We start from the raw sequence: 14,335 nt of genomic DNA on the forward strand, positions 1-14,335 counted from the left end.
GCACACACTGAAATGGAGCAGGCTGTATAGGGGTACAACCAGGGAACCTCCACACCTCTCCCCTGGGTAATTATTTTTACATTATTACATGTGCTCACATCCCAGCCACCCACGCAAGGTGACAGGCAAATTTATCACTCCGGAGGGTTTCTGGGTTGCCCGTAGCCAGCAGTGGAAGATAAATGATAAAATAAAAGCACTCTCTGCTTAAATAGTTTCTGTTAATTCTTCTGAGGAGATTTATGAGTTCATCTATTGATGCATTAACAGAGATGTGGTAGAAATGTGTATTTGCATGCCAGTTTGCATACAATCAGGTACTGGTTATCTATCAATCTATCAGTCATTTATCTGTGTAAGAATCAAAAGAAGCCTGTTGTAGACTTAATGTATGACTGTGGAAAAAAGGATATGTTAAGATGTAATGCTTAGGTGGAGAGAATTACTTCAAAATGATAAAAAGGTTTTTTGTTTTTTTTTCTTGTGATATTTTCACTCAAATATTCATACAGTCAGTTTGGTGTTGTTTCAAGTGGACACTCACCTTCCATTGCTCATCAGACCACCATCAACTCTCTGGAATGTCACTACAGTCAGAAAAGAAAGAGGAAAAAGGAAAAAAGACAAAGCCAGACATTAAGTCTTTCTAGAACATATGGCAAACAATCAACACATCTTATTCAAATAAGATACTGTCGCTGCAGTGTTTTGCCTTTGTCCTTCAACAGTTATGCATACTTCTGTTCACTTTCTTTACCCAGCTAGACACTTGATGGATTCACTAAGGGATACAGATGTCCCTCTGCGTCCATTGCCTTTCATGAAAATTAAAAAAAGATGCAATGATGATGACTGGATATTGCCTTGCTTTGCATAAGGAGAGACGTCATGTGTTCCTCAAGGACAAGCTGCCTGATGAGAGGGAAAACTCATTTCATCTTTTTTATTTTGCTGCTGAGTTATTATCAGATTTGTGATTAAATCTCAGCCAAAAACTGATTAGAAAAGGCAGGAGACTCATTAATCATGTTGAGTTTTCTATCTATAAATGTGGAGGCTGAGTTACTGATCCTTCAGCTAGCAGGGCTCCCCAGAAGCCATGCATGTGGCCTGCTCCATTACAGTCATCTATAGATAACAAGAGCCACTCCTTGTCAGCATCTAGTAAAACTCCATGGCTCAAAGAGAGAGACGCTGTGAGGGATCCATTTCATCTCTGTTCAACAACCATGATGACAAAGCAGCATCAAGAGTTCCAAGCATGTAAGAACTTCAGTGGATCACAAGAGACACACAAGAGCATCACAAGTTTTGGAAATCACCTCATACCGATGACGGGTGAAAAAAAGAAGAAAAAAAAAAAAAGTGTTTGGGAGAGGAGAGCTGTTAGTAATTTGGCTCATTTGTTCCACAGATGGAGATTAAAGAGTGGAGGAGGCTGAACATTCCTCTTCTCTTTTCTGTTTCATTCAGGTTGATTCCACAACAAGCCCAGGCATGGGCAAGAGAGGGGGCTTTTCAGTGGGTGATGTAGCACAGATGACACAAACTCCCATAATAGATTACAGAAACTGCTAACAGGACATTTTTAATGCCTTATTTAATCTAAACTTTCTTCCCCCAATTTTCTCTGATATGAAGAGAATGTTAGCATTGTAAACAAGATAAACACAATTTAAAATGCACCTAGCATGTATGTAGGAAAACTTCACGGTTTATTTACGGCATTAAGATTTAAGCAACTGAATACCAGTTACATACCTAATTCAAATGCTTACAGCTAACAATACTAACCAGATAAAACAAACACTGAAAGTCTGACTGAATAAAATATAGCTTTGACAGCTTGAGACTTGGCATTCTGTATTCAGTCATACTGTAGCTGAAGCCATTTCTCTTTGTTCCACCACCACAAACTCACATTAGAGAATTCTCTGTCGCTTGAGAGAGGACTGACAGGAAAAGGAGGTGGAGGCGAGGGGAGGCTGTGCAGTGCAAAGGACTCTGAAGTCACTATCTGTGCTCAGGCACATTTCTGGGCTTCTGTGGAATACTTTTATGTTAGCCATAGTGACATGGCGGCATAGCTGTGCTTCTCGAGTCCGTCTTCCAGATAAGCACTTTCTCCAATACGAATACAGATTAATCTCTTTTAATAAGTATTAAGGGGTGTGTGTGTGTGTGTGTGTGTGTGTGTGTGTGTGTGCGTGTGTGCGTATGTGTGTGTGTATATATAATCAGCGTATAAAAATTCCATCAAATCTCTTTCTTGCTGGCTGTGTGCCTCAACAGTCTAGTGATTTAGCTCGCCTGTACTGACAGCTTCAGGAGGCTGAGACAGGACACTCTTGATACATCAACTAATTGTCAATACATTGAAGAGTGGCAATGTAAGACTCTTCAGCCACACTCTGCCTATATATATATTTATATATGTATATATATATTTATATTTATATTTATATAAATAATAAATGTTCTAAATATCACCTCACTCTAGCTCTATAATCCCTGCTACATGTGACCTTGTTTTATGCTTGCCACTCAAAACTCATTTTAGTAAATTACACAATTCCTATCTGGTTTCTGGGAGTTGTGCTTCCAATTTAAAACCAGCATTAAAGTGGTTTCACTAACATATTAATGTGTTCCATAAACTGTTGTTACAGCTGTGGTGGAAAGGCAACAGTAAATTGGGTTTTTGGCTGTAGAATCCACAGGGACTGAACAGCTACATGCGTATTTTACCAAAAATGTTATTAGTTAAGGCTGTCAGTAAATCCTGGAAACAGAGTGAATAGTGCTGCTACATAGTACTAGGCTAAGCATAATTTTAATTTAATCTATAATGTCTTCACTTCTTTTACTTTCTCTTTAAACTCAACAACTTAGTGTCTTTGATAAGCTACTCTTCTATCATTCCACTCCATCCACAGACAAATGATTTGTACAATGTGGGGGGCACTTAATTCAGCAAAGGACAAACAGTGACATACAACACTGTTGCACCCATCAAATTGGCTTATTGCTTGCAAATAAGCTAAAGTCATTCAAAACAGGTAGATATATATTTTCAGTCATAGTAGTGGGGAAAATCATCACAAGTAAAAAACATGAAAATAAAATAAATGGAAAGTAAAAATACACCATCAATCTGCCAGCTAACACCTATAAAGAACTGATATGCAAATTATAACACAATTTAAGTCTTGAAAAGCCAACAAAGAGCAATATGATTATTTGAGGAGCAGGAACATGGACAGTCTTACCCAGCACCACAAGACTGCCACCAAACAGAGATCCACAAGACGGGATGAAACTTCATTCAACAACAGATACCCATGACAGACATATGCACAAATACAATTATATATAAATAAAGCTGTACAGGAGGCTGGGCAGGGATAAGAGTATAAGTTCGCCAGGCCCTGGTCATGGCCAATGGCAAATTTGGATTTCACTTGTAAATGCATTTCTCTGGTGGGTTTAACTACCTTCACCAGTATGAAGCTTAGAATTTGCGTTAGCCATGACCATAAGTCCAGCAATCCAAGTATACTGTAAGCGGGCAGGAGATGAATCTGCATTAAAGGGGGGTGAGGCGACAGGACAAATGAACAGTACCTGCAGGGGTGAAGGTGAAGGACTGAACTGCAAAACAAGAAGACAGAGAAGTTGTGTGTTAAAAGCCTGCAGAGATAAGCGGTGCTTTAAGGGGTATCTGCACACTGGGGACAAGGTCAAGCCGAGAGATGCTGAGGGTCAAAGGATGTAAGACCGCAACGCCACCCAGTGTGCAGAGCAACAGCCAGGAAAGCAGCCAGCTCAGAGGCCACAGAAGTGTAGAGACAGTGATACAAACCAAAGAAAACACACAAACACATATAACAAACAGAAATGAGAGCCAAATTAAACAAGCCATCTTGTAGCAGCTGCCACTACCCAAACTACATACTATATAAACATGTATTTTTCTTAAATTCTGATTGTTAATAAGGCAAAACTAATGTTAGAATATTGTGTTGCATTGACTACAGTGCTAATGTGTCAGTTCATTACCATTTTTTCTTCTCTAATTAAATCTTGTACCCTTGGCAGTGTATGTGGACTTGTGGTTGCTAGTATTGACTGTGGGTTACTCAGTAAGATGTCAGGGTCAGTGTGTGGGAGGAGAGCTGCATGAACTCCAGTTTCAGTGACCACCAGAGAGAGTCCAGTCTGCCCGCACAGCTCGACCACCCTGGGCTATTAACCAACACCGTGGGTGGACTTGTCAAAAACTAGAGCCCACTGGATATGATTCAGACTGACATCTGTCTGCCTGCTGAGCTTTAACACCCTACCCATATAAACCTCACTGCTAGCAGCTTCTACAAATTTGAATCTAAACTCTACAAATTAGAACTGTGAGATGATAATGTATTACTGAAATCATCTTGCTTTGAGAGAGAATTATTTGTTTAGTGATAGAATAATTTCCCTTTGTGTGCTTTGTACAACAGCAAAGTGCCAGTGTTCATTTGCATTCAGTAGGTGACTATGAAAGTATGATCAGTCTAACCTGCATAATTACTGAGGCCCTTTCTCTTCTTTCTTCTCCAGTAGAGCCAGATGCTGAAACCCATGAGGATAACCCAGCAGGCCCCTCCAATACCAGCAATAAAAGCAGGCTGTTTCACGACATCAGTGATCTGCTCTGTGATGCTATTATTCCGGTTTCCATGTATGATCACATCGCGAAACTCCTTACCTGAGAGCACATGGACAAACAGACAATATTAATATGATGCTGAGTGCATATTTATTGGAGAGAAACACAAAATAACAATGCTGCTGTGCATGATTTGCTGCTTCAAGGTGATACTCAAGCCAATTGCCCATGTAATACTGAAGAGCTTGAGAATGTTTCGTTTTGCACCAAGCTAAAAAGCTTATAGCGAACACCCAGATTTGCAGGTGGTTTGCTTAGCTCACAACCTAATTCTCTAAATTCCCAGTGAAACTCACCGTGCGGAAAGAGAAGTTACTGATCAGTATCGATCTACGATTACAGGTCACCCTGACCAGTCTGCTTCACACTATTTCTTGGAGCAAGATAGTACTCAGAGCACAAACAGATGTTCCCATTACACATTAACAAAACCAAATATACACTATTCCATCTTTGTTTTTTATCTGTTTTTTTCTTCTGGAAGAGGGATCATTCCTTAGTTGCGCTTCCTGTGCTCCATTTGTGTGCATCCAATTTGAGGGTATAAGAACAAACAGTGTCACATGCAGAACAGATTGTAAGGACACTTCCTGGCACTTGAAATGCACTAAAATAAAATATGACTGAACACACATAAAAAATCAAAATAAAAACACATATATGTGCATTCATGCAAAGATTCCAAAAAGTGTTTCATTGTTATATTACTGTCTAAGCATATGAGCACACAACCATTTGAACATCCACAGACACGCAAACACACAACATATTATAACTCCAAGCTTGGGGCTCTGCTCTCAGAGATGGATTATGTGAGTGACACTGGGGAAATAAGAACATGCTACAGGCCAAGCCATCAGTTATGGGTCAAATCAGACACAATCTGCCTCAGCTCCACATAAATCATATGTGCTCACTCCACACACCAAAAAAGTGGTATTTTTAGAGAATTATCCATTTGGCAATTCTTAGTGTTAAATGAAAATATTCACACAGTTTGTTTTTTCCGTGATATCACACACTAACAGTGAAATACAAAAAATATGAAACCAGATATTAAAAAGCAGTGAATGTTTTTTTCCAAGCAGTCTTACCAATGATAATAGACTGAGGCTCACTCTTGACTCCAACCCCTGCACTTGTGCTGGCAGCCACTTCCACCCGGTACACCACTCCCACCTGCAGCCCACCCACCACCACAGAGCGTATGGCTGCATCCACTGTCTTATTTACATGGAAACGTGTCTCATTCCCTAGACACCAGATCTAAAGAGAAGAGGGGGAAAACCAGAAAGGCAATTGATATCATTTGGCTTTGCATAAGTGAAATGAAAATCATAGTCAGTATGATTTTCATTGCTGGGACAAACCTTGTACTCTTGAATGATGCCGTTCTGGTAGTCTGGTGGAGGGGGGTCCCAGGAGATGCTAATAGAAGTGCTGTTCTGGTTTCCCACAGTCAAAACTGTTACCTGCTGAGGAGGGGCACCGGGAGCTGGAAGAGAAGGCACAAAAATGACTAGGTAAACAATCAAGTAGAGTATTCTGTAGTTCAGACAGAAGAAGAGCTTTCAATCAACAGAAATACTGCCCAGCAATAATATATATCTGAATGTGTTTAAACAGGAGCTCATAAACTTTCAAGAAACCAGGAAACACACACAGAAGCATGCATACGCCATTCTAAGGAATGTTATTCTTCAGGGATGGCAAAGGTGGCTGAAGGCTGTCAAGACATATAATTAGAGAGTGATTTACATGAAGACTGGGGCAGGTCTGACATGGCCATAGCCTATCTTTAACATTTCACTTTGATTTAATATCTCATACTCTGCTTCAGCCTTGTAGCGTTGCATGGAGAATACTGGTATTGATTTGTAGAATGATGGCCTGGCACAGTCAGGCAAGTGTTCTTGGTGAAGCAAAGACTCCACATTGACTGAGTCAGGGTGGCATGCAGGTCAACAAGCTTATAGGATGAAGCACAACCGAGAAGGAAATATGAAAAAATACACTTTATGGGAAGGAAACAAGGTCTCGGTAAACATATTGACTGATTCTATCGATCAGCCAGATGAAACTAAAGCCAGTAGGTAAGAATCAGAGTGAAGGTTCAGACCAAGGCACATCTAAATGAATCAGCTCAAACACAGTAGATAGAAACAAGCCCAGTCCCAGCTTTCATAAACCTAAGTCTGGTGTTATTCTGATGGCAACAATCTTCTGACCTCACATGGGGTAACACAGGAAAAATAAATAACAGTTGGCCCAACTAGAAATAACGTTTTAAAAATAATGTTTTCTCATTTCCGCAGTGGCTGGCAGGGGAGCAGCACCACAGCAGAATACTGACAGGTCAATTACTCCTGGGCTGCCTCTCCCTCACCTTACCTCCATCCAAAATGGCACGTGTCACCCTGTAAATCTGTGCTCATCCCTCAGTGCGATTGGCCACACCAGCCCCCAGAGAGCTACAAGGCCCTGGCATGGTGGAAGATGAATGGGTCCAGTGATGAACCCACCACCTTGGCCAGATTAAAAAAAATCTACCAAAGGAGTGTCTGATCAACCATCATGCTTAGGGCTTTCCAAGTCATCTGGGTGACAAAGTGTTGGATTGGTGGCAGCCATCAGAGACAATGTCATTCAAAGTTAATGTTATGAATGATTTAGCAGCTTATTATCATGCATATTTGTGCTAAACAATGTACATTTTTCATTAGAGGGCCCGGTGGCTGTGCTAATAGAGCCATTAGTGGAATGATGTATGGCAGGCTGGAATGTGACCCCCTGTCTCTCTCACACACACACACACACACACACACACACAGTGCTGGGCTGCATGATGAAAGAATACAAATATATCATATCCATAACAAAATGAAAAACTGCAAAGCAGTGGGTGGTGTGGGAGTAAAGCTGTGGACCTTGCCCAGAGATACTCATCAACATGTATGAATGATGATTAATATAAATGAACATTTATACAATTATTATTACTGCTTTGTCTTCCACGAACTGTAAATACATACAAATTATTTGCCCTCCCTTAGTGACTTTTTAGACAATCATTCAATAGGAGTCAGTTGGCAACCAGAGTTCATTTATCAGTCATGACCTGAATGACCAGATAAATAAAAATGTGTGAAAAACACACAAAGACAGACTCTTTGAGCTCTGAGCACACTGTAACCCTGCATTATCTGGGTCTGCTCTAGGGATTCTTTGATTGTGTTAGCTAACGGACAACTTAAGTTTTAATCACCCACTGAACTAGTCTTCTTTTTCCATCCAGCTGCCCTTCTCACTAGCCCCATGGTCTCTGAGGAGCCTAGAGCCATGTGTCTGATGGTTTATCAGCTATGACCAGCCACAGCAGTGAGGTTGTGACAGAAATAGAAAGTGGTCAAGCTCTCTGTGGAACTGTGATGTAGATAGAGCAGAGGCAGGGAGTGTTATCAAGTAATACAGTAGCTGTGACATGCAAGTTCAGAAGGCCTTAGGGAGAGGAGGTTTGCAGGCATGTATTTAGTGTGGATGTGTGTTAGTGTGTTGGGGACAACTGCAAAGTGATGGGAGTTCCACCACAGCAGTGTGTACACTGGCTGGCCACAGGAGATATGGCCCCTTTGAGAAAAGGAAAATAAATAGGCCTGTCACCCTGACAGGATGTGAACTGTCTCCTATACATGCAGGCCTGAATATTTTGTGGCATGATAGGCTTTGTCTCCACCATAAAGAGTCTGTACTTGTCTTTTTGCAATGTTGTGAGCATGTAATGTGTGTCTTTACTTCAGATCATATCGTAAACCAATTTTAGTTATTGAACTTGAAGGGTGGAGCGAGCCTGGTGCGATGCTGTTGGATGCATTTCTGTTGGCATAGGTCAAAATACTGTAGTAATATTTAACCAAACACAGACCTGTAGGGTTCTGTGTGTGATATTGTGATGTGCTGCTCTGTGGCCTTGTCAGAGCATGTATGAATCAAGCTTTGGGTGACAGATCATATTCACAGGAAGAAGCGTGTGCTGTGTCCAATCACAGCTCAGGACCATGGTTGCAGTGTGTGATGGATTAGAAAAAGTTTGGCAGTAGCACCACTATTCATAAACAGACAAAAGCACAGCAGGGAGATCAGACAGACAGGCACAAACATGCATGCATTTTCACATGCATTTACACATATACCCTCACTTCTCAGTATCAAAGGGAAGGGCAGAGGCTCTTGTTAGATTATGACACAAACCAACATGAAAGCACCCTACAGGGTCATGTGTCACCTGTCATCCCACATTTGTGTGGATACAACACAGTTTAACTCACTATGTTGTATTGCTCTTGTTATAAGCTACCAGTCTCTGTACCTTCCTCAGTCGTCCGTGCTGTCCTAGAGTCACTGTCCATGCCTTGAAACTCGTTGAAATACGGTCGAACCTTGATCTCGTACACAATTCCCTTCTTCAGTGCAGACAGGACAACACTGCGCTCAGAAGGGACCTTCACATCCTGGGTCTGCCAGGGTCCTGGTGAAGGCAGCCCTGATGTCTGCCTGTACAGAACTCTGTAACCCTGGATGAACTGGGACTGGCGATCCAGCTGATGAAGTGAATGAGGACAAGATTACTGCTGTACATCAATACAAAAAAAGAACTAAAAGGAGCTTGGGCTAGTCACTAGCAAATGCAAAGAATGTTTTATTTGCAATGCACTTTTTCCTCACAGGATTGCATGGATGACACTTTAGATGCTGTAACTCATTTAATGAGCCTTTTATCACCAGCTATGACACATTTAGTTTCGTTAACAACCTGACATAGCCACACACAAACAGTTTCCAGCCCAAAGTGGTCCCTCCTCCACTAAAAAGACTTTCTGTAATAGCACCCATAAGGTCATATGCATGTCTCGTATGTATTATAAATATTAACTAGGGGCACTGGAAAGCACGTCTCACCACCACTAATATGGGTTATGAGTATGAGAATGTCATGCAGCAACAAATACAGACACCCTGGGGACATGAGGACAATGCACAGTGAAAGTGATAACAGCAGATCTGTCCCTTATAAAAGGAGTTTGGGCTGGAAGTGTGATAGCCCCCTGCAAGCCACAAAGGACCGCTTCCTTAAAACCTTAGCCCATTTAGCTAAACAGAAAAGGCTGAAATTATGCAGAGGAGGAGTGGGCGCATAACTCATAGTAATGGCTTGTTAACAGTAGAAGAAGTGAGCAGGGCTTTCAAGTGGGATATTAAGCAGCTGTTTTTTGCCAGTGTAGCTAGAGTAAATCAGCAAAATGGATTCCCTGTTTGGTGCATGACTTTTAATAATGGAATGATTTGGGAATATACAAGCTCTTTGAGAGTGCCCACTCTGAAAGTGCCCTTGATTGATTGGTAGTCATGTTTTGTGTTGATTGTACATTACGATCATAAAGCAATGATTTAGCATTAAATCAGGAACCAAGTCTAGGGGTGAGACTTATTATAGGGGTCAATAAATATGTCACCAGGAAAACTGCTAATGTGGTTCATTTGAAAATGGAAACAAGCAAACCATGCCACTAAGTAATAGGTGTATATTGTTAATACCTACACCTGAGTAATTTATAGCACCACAGTCCGAATAAACCAACACACTTTGTCAGAACACATCAGCTTTGACATATATAAACTGCCATTTTCGCATTTTATTACCATACGATTAAATAAGAAACATTTGAGCCAAGGCTGTAGCTGTTTTTAGATTTTGCACATCAAACTGTCTGGTGCTGGTCAATTGCTAACACTATTACATATACAGTACATGTACAGTATATGCAGTTGAAATACAAGCGTACATTTTATTCCAGTTTTATTTGTGCAAAGAGGGAAGCAGTTGAAGACACACATGTACAGAAGATTAATGAAAGAGAACTTGTCTTTGACATTTCTTTTGATGTTTGCAGTTCTTAGCTATTTGATGTTCAGCTGTTTTTCAGTCACCATTTACAACATTTCAAAGCTGTGAGGAACAAGCTGAATAAAATTTCCTGACATAAAACAAATGATAGCCTCAAGGAGCACCTTTTTGGCTTCAAAGAGGGATCTGAAAACTTTCTTGACTTTATGACTCAGTTTCGCAAAATCAAAGATATAGAAGAATGCACGGAAATTAGAAAACTACAGATAAACCAACCAACTTATTTTCATCTACAGTATGTACTGCAGGTTTTTCATATGTAAAGACTTGACCTGAACACATATTAATAACATTGCTGCATAAAGTGTAGTATCAGTTAGACATAGGTGCATTCTTCATGCAAAATGACTAAATCCACTTACTGTCCATGTGACCTGAATGCTGGTAGGACTCAGGACAACTGGGTTGTGCAACCGAACTATGACCTCGCCAAGCTCCTTTTGTACATGCCTGTGGTCGACACCCTGAGCTGGAGGACTTATATCTGTGAGAGCAAGAAAGACAAACATGAAAAAATAAAAGAAAGAAGAGGGCTCAAAATAAAATAAAATGTTTTCCACTCTAAACTATTTAGTTTTCTGGTCATCACAATAAACCTTTCTTCATCACCATCAGAGGTTGAACGCACCAGTCGGATTTCACAAAAAATACACACACTCTGTGATCACATCTTCATTTGAAAAGACCAAGTTTATTTGCATTAAAATGGCCTGATTCCATTTTGTATCAATACACTTTTCTGGTTTGAAGAAAAGAAATGAGACTTGGGCTGGCAAAGTACTTGAGATGCTGAGTTGTATGCACTTACTGGGGCCTGACATCAACAAAAGCATGACCTTCATATATATTAGATGGAAGATAGATGGACACTATGTCACTATTTTCCAGCTCATTTCCTGTTTTGAACATAGATGTGTTTCAAGTAAACTCCAGCATGTGAGATGCTGAGCCGTAGCTTGAGTTATTTACTGGAGGAAACAAAAAAAAAAAAAAAAAAAAAAAAAAAAAAAAAAGAGGAGGAAATATCTTTAAAAAAGCATTCAGACAACCCAATATATTGGTCATGAAGGCAAGCTCTTCATAACAAATATTTTGTTGTCAATAAAGTGGTATGCATGTATATCATCTGATCTCAAGGTTTTCACCTTAGCTTGAGAGAGAGATGCTGGAATTCAAACAGACTTTTTTGTAACATATTCTTGGCTTGCATTTGACAAAGGATGGCCAAAAGCTGTTTTTTTAATTAATTTTTTTTGCTGGGGACTTATTCATTGTAATCGAGAGACTGTGGACTGTCTGGTACAGTAATCAAATCTTCTTTGGCATTTTCTACATTTTCTCCTCATATGATTATTAACATAGCATAGCATGCACCACTAATGCAGTCAGGTCTTCCAAACGGAGACATGTTTATTTTACATAATTGCTTAAGTGTGGCCTAAATGAAGTAGGTTGAGATGGAGAATCTGACCTCTGGTAAGTTCTGCAGTGTTTTACTAAATCCACTCACTGCAGATCACTGAGGGGGAGAGAGTATTCCTCTTTGAAGGGCAGCACAGTGACCTTACCTTATCGGTAGAAACAAATTATACTCAGCAAAAAAAAAAAAAAGTTCATACTAACAGTGAAAATGATTATTGCAGGTCATGAAGTAACTATAGATGTATTCAGTAAACACTCAATGTAATGAAAGTCCTTTTATCTCAATGTTATGTATGTCACCTTGTGTTCTGACAGGGTCAGACATGGGACTTGGATCACTCAGGCCCTGGCTGTTGACTGCTCGCACCATGAACAGGTAGATGGTGTTGGGACGGAGACCTTTGACAGTGAACTGGGTGGTCTTGATGTGATCTGCTACTGTCTGCCAGCTGTTGCTCACTGATTGACTGAAATGTGATAGAAAAATGTAAGATCACAATATTTTATTATTATTTTAATTATCAGTTTTTTCTCATTATACAGTATAGTTATAACTCATAGAATGTTAAGTCTAATTAATGGATGTTAATGGTAAAACAAACCTGAAGGCTTCAATGACAAAGGATGAGACAGGAGATGCTCCAGCCATCCCAGGCTGCCAGGACAAGGACACGCTGTTCTTGGTGACATCAGTGACCTGAGGTTTGGATGGTGGACCTGGAAGCTCATTCTCATCATGGTTCTTCATGACCATCACCCCACCTGCTTCTGAAGGAATAAACAGAAGACGACAGAAACAGAAAAAACGATTTCATTTGATTATATCTATAGCTTGCAGGTTAAAATATATATATAAATATAAATCGCATTAACTCATTCTGGTATATTGTACCTTTCACTTCCAAGAAAGCACTCCATGATGTTTCTCCACTAGAGCTGGTAGCCACACATGTGTAGATCCCAGAGTCTGAAAGCTGGTGTACAGTGGAATACATATGCATAAGTGAACAGAAACATTGACACACAGTGTAATGACACCACTAACAACACTTTCAGTGAAAGGGCCATTTCATTTCACACATTCTGGGAGCACTAGCACCGACTGAATCACCCATTGCTGAAACACTGAAAAGTGATGAGGCGAACTCGCAGGCTAGGCTTGTGTTGGCCAAATTGTGTGCCATTTGTGAGTGTCTCAAAGTGCTGACGCTAATTTCCTAATGAATTCCATTTTCTACTCACCACCCTTCCATCACTTTTCCACTCTACCATCTTATTTCCCCACTGTCCTGGGGACCACAACAAAGCCAGGCTAATTAATTTAGGGTGGGCTGCTGGAACACCCTGGACTGATGACAGCTGGCTTGTCTCTCCATCCCTTTTAGGAACTTTGGTTGGTTGTTGGTTTTTGCCCCTTTGCCTTCCCTCCATTTATTAAATAACATGTCAGTGGCTGGCAGCTTTGTCAAGCTTAATAGATATTCCACTGGGGCCTCTGTGTGGGGAAAGGACGATGCAAGCCTTTTAAATTTAATCTACTCTAAACGGGTATGTGTGTACATGTGTGTATATATCCGTAAGCGCACACGTTTCTATCGAATGACAGTCCATCCAGCCATGTGCACCTGAGCTTTGCTGTTCAAAAAAAAAAAAAAAAAAAAAAAAACCTAGCCTATTCATCTCTTCAAGACATTACTATACGCCTTGCACATTAAAATTACGTGTAAGCCAAGGCCTACCAATTCTATTTGTAACGTGTTGCAGTGTAGAAAAATCTTAATTTAAGGTATGCATGTACACCAATGATAGCTTTAAGAAAATAGAGTGGGGACTAAAAGGACACAAAATATGTAGGGAGGATGGTATTAGACAATTGAAGTTAAACTAAGTTATTGAAAAAATATAATAGCTATGTCCATGACATGTGATATTGACATAGTAGAACACATTGCACCAATTACACACATTAACACCAATAAAACTCTTTTACCTTGATGTTTTTGATCTGCAGGCTGCCCAGCTCCTGCAGAGACATTCGGGGGTCCTTTCCCAGCAGACTGACCCCATCCTTCAGCCAGCTGATGGAGGGGATAGGGTCTCCTGATGCCTGGCATTTCAACAGTGCCATGCTGTCCACCCCAAGTGTCTGATTGGATGGGCCTTGGCGAATGATAGGAGGTGGTCTGTCTGTGAGCACTGTGTTACAAAGACAACACTGTGAACATATACTCTGTATTATA

The 14,335-nt window shown here is 40.5% G+C and overlaps 1 protein-coding gene across 6 annotated transcripts in view; it reads right to left on the reverse strand.

The window, feature by feature from the left end:
- The window catches only part of robo2 (roundabout, axon guidance receptor, homolog 2 (Drosophila)), a 154,937-nt gene that overhangs the window by 23,986 nt on the left and 116,616 nt on the right, over positions 1 to 14,335 (reverse strand). For all 6 annotated transcript variants that reach the window (XM_026331144.2, XM_026331111.2, XM_026331119.2 and 3 more), the window contains 10 exons: positions 14,086 to 14,291; positions 12,988 to 13,069; positions 12,698 to 12,863; positions 12,396 to 12,562; positions 11,036 to 11,157; positions 9,078 to 9,309; positions 6,082 to 6,206; positions 5,806 to 5,977; positions 4,562 to 4,750; positions 545 to 587 (listed from right to left, as the gene is read on the reverse strand). In XM_026331144.2, coding sequence (XP_026186929.1) covers positions 545 to 587; positions 4,562 to 4,750; positions 5,806 to 5,977; positions 6,082 to 6,206; positions 9,078 to 9,309; positions 11,036 to 11,157; positions 12,396 to 12,562; positions 12,698 to 12,863; positions 12,988 to 13,069; positions 14,086 to 14,291 — 1,504 coding nt within the window. The remainder of the gene's footprint in view (positions 1 to 544; positions 588 to 4,561; positions 4,751 to 5,805; positions 5,978 to 6,081; positions 6,207 to 9,077; positions 9,310 to 11,035; positions 11,158 to 12,395; positions 12,563 to 12,697; positions 12,864 to 12,987; positions 13,070 to 14,085; positions 14,292 to 14,335) is intronic.

The sequence above is a fragment of the Mastacembelus armatus genome, chromosome 13 (assembly GCF_900324485.2).
Source record: "Mastacembelus armatus chromosome 13, fMasArm1.2, whole genome shotgun sequence".
Lineage (NCBI taxonomy): Eukaryota > Metazoa > Chordata > Actinopteri > Synbranchiformes > Mastacembelidae > Mastacembelus > Mastacembelus armatus.